The following is a 2,620-nucleotide window of genomic DNA, read 5'->3' on the forward strand; positions in this document are numbered from 1 at the left end:
TTCCAAAGAGGTCTCGGACACAGCCTGCTGATGGACAGGGAGATTTGCACACTTGGTCGGGACAAGTGCTTCTTGGGGTCATTCGGGTCTCTCCCTCACTGTGCACGAGGGCACTGAGACCCAGAGAGGATCAGGAGCCTGGACAGAATCACACAGCAAGTCAGGAACAGAGCCAGAACCAGAACTGGGTCTCTAGCCCAGCCAGAACCCTCCCCGGCCCTCGCTGCACCTGGCAGCCCAGCAGGCATCCCCAGGAGCGTGCGTGGACTCCCTTGGTGCAGAGCAGGGTGTGCGTGCCCGGGAGGGATTACCTCGAACCACACTCTCGACGGCGAAGTTCATGGCATAGCTGATCAGGGCCATGAGCACCCCGAGGGCCATCAGGAAGTACCAGTCCTCACCCACACGGAACAGCTGCTTCTTCAGCCACTCCAGGCCACCTGGGGTGGGGCACGGGGTCACGGCCTGGGCTGGGGAGGGGCAGGGGCCGTGTAGTCGAGCCCGAGAAGCCTGCAGGGAGTTCTGCCTTACCCTGGGGCCAGGCGGGCTTTGTGGCAGGGGGGGGGGGGGGAGGGGGGGGGGGAAGGGGGCACAGTGGTGCTGGGCTTGCGGCCCCTGCCGCTTTACCCTGTCTCCTTCCCCATGCCTGCTCAGACCGGGACTCACGGGGTTCAGGAGGCCAGGGAGGGGAGGGGCTGGCAGCTACACCTGTCACCACCCTCGGCAGGGTCCTGCGTCGTCCCAGGACCTGTGGAGCCATGCACCTACTGGCCCCAGCAACGCCTCAGGCCCAACGGCTGCCATCCCAGCCTGGGAGCCGGCCTCACTGATGAAGGGCACCTGCTCCGTGGCTTTGCTCAGCCTCCTTCTGGAGTCCCTGCCTTCTTGGCCCCCAGCTAAGGGGACAGTCAAGTCTCAAAGCAAGCAATCCACTCAGGGCCCCAAGGAGAGTGCCAAGTCCAGGGCTTCCCCCGGGCCCTGCAGTGGCCCCAGCTGTCCTAGCAGCTGCCCCCCAGGGGCCCTTCACTGGAGGCCTAGGTAGGGGGTGGGCACAGTGCCTGGGCCTTGGGCTGTGTGTCCCAAAGAGCAGAGACAGACATCTGGCACACCTGGCCCACAGAGGATGGGGGGCTGACCCCTTCCCTTCCTGCTACCCACAAGACTGGGCAGCGATGTCCCTGGGCAGAGGAAAGGGAGAGTGTGGCTCCTGGGCCTCCAGGTGGTGGGGAGAGGCATGGTCTGGGGTCTCCCTCAGGCAGGGAGAGGACTTAGCTCTCACCTCGGATGCCTTGGCGGATGCGGGGGCATGGGCCCCACAGCTCCTGCAGGGTCACAGGGCTCCCGGAGGAGCCCTCCCGCAGCCCCACCAGCTCCTCCATGGGGTCCCTGGGGAAGCAGCAGATCCACAGCCCCTCGGCGAGCTGCTCCAGAGCTTTTACTCCACCTCCTGGCCCTTCCAATATTCTCTCTGAAATAAAAAGGAAAGGTCCTGTCCTGCTCTGTGAGTGTGTGTGGTGCACGTGTGCACGTGTGTGGCACATGTGTGTGTGTGATGTTATCGGGGGGAGGTCCAGGTGTACCTCATCATGGGGACTGTCACTGATGGGGGAGTGTAATGTGAGAGTTGGGGGCAGAGCTCCTGAGGGTCCCCTCTGTATCCCCGATGGTAAGTTGGGTATCAGCAGGATTCCTGTGAGGGAGCCCTGGCCCCCTTTCTGTGGCCACCACTTCTACCCTACTGGGAGCAGTCTCCTGGCCCAGGAATGTCCCTGTCACTGACAAGGGAGGTCTTCATGCCCATCAGTGAGCACCTCCTGTGCTCAGGCCCAGAAGGACTCCCCTCGAGAGTCCAAGTAAGAGCTGGGCTCCTGTCCTCCACCCTCTGCCCGGCCTGCCCCAGCCCTGGCAGGTCCCACCAAAGTCCATGCCCAGTCTCAAGCCCAGCAGTCTCTCACCTGCCAGTCCGCCCTGTTGTGGTCCCAGCTGGCCCTCCTCTTACAGAGCCTCCTCGGGCTCCAGCGTCTATGCACCTGGACAGGTGCATGCTCCACCAATCAGCATCCTCCCCCGCCCCTACCCTGGCCTGGGTTTCCTGTGGCCATTAAAAATGTCCTTGACAAACCAACCAGAACTGCCCAGGGCAGAGTTGCCAAGAAGGAGGGGGAGCAGGGGCTTCCCCCGCCCACCGCAGCCACCAAGGGGGTGGTGCCCAGGCCAGCGGGGCTGGGAAAGGAAGCTCACCACACAGCAGGACAGTGAGGGCCATCTGGTCTGCCGGGACCGAGGCTCAGGGCTCTGGATTCTCAGGGCTGGGCCTGGAAGGCGTTTGGAGCAGAGAAGGGAAAGGAAGGGAGGCAGGTAGAGCAAGGGAAAGCATGTGGCATAGGTGAGCAGGGGGCCAGGCATGATATGCAACTCTCCCCCAAATTACCCAGTGTACCCAGAGCCCAATGAGGTGGGCAGGGTCTGCAGGGACCAGGCGCCCCTCGCCTTGGCTCTCCCAACCTGCCGAATATGCACAGTAAAAGGATAATGAACTGCCCGTTGACACCCAAAACCCAGGCTCTGGCCTCATGCAGCTGCTGCTACAGTGCACAGCTGGCCCCATGGCCAGCGGTTC

At 63.2% G+C, this 2,620-nt stretch overlaps 1 protein-coding gene across 3 annotated transcripts in view; it reads right to left on the reverse strand.

Moving 5' to 3' along the window:
- Positions 1-2,024, reverse strand: part of LOC102488345 (chloride channel protein ClC-Kb) — a 15,244-nt gene extending 13,220 nt beyond the window's left edge. For 2 of the 3 annotated variants that reach the window (XM_006145252.2, XM_006145251.1), the window contains exons 1-3: positions 1,956-2,022; positions 1,280-1,468; positions 312-440 (exon numbers count right to left, since the gene is read on the reverse strand). In XM_006145252.2, the coding sequence (XP_006145314.1) occupies positions 312-440; positions 1,280-1,379 (229 nt within the window). In that variant the 5' untranslated portion in view covers positions 1,380-1,468; positions 1,956-2,022. Of the gene's footprint in view, positions 1-311; positions 441-1,279; positions 1,469-1,955 lie in introns of all 3 variants that reach the window. The other variant, XM_006145253.1, reaches the window with a different exon arrangement.
- Between the last annotated feature and the right edge of the window lie 596 nt (positions 2,025-2,620).

This window comes from Tupaia chinensis, unplaced genomic scaffold (assembly GCF_000334495.1).
Source record: "Tupaia chinensis unplaced genomic scaffold, TupChi_1.0 Scaffold000146_1, whole genome shotgun sequence".
In the NCBI taxonomy this organism is placed as follows: Eukaryota; Metazoa; Chordata; class Mammalia; order Scandentia; family Tupaiidae; genus Tupaia; species Tupaia belangeri.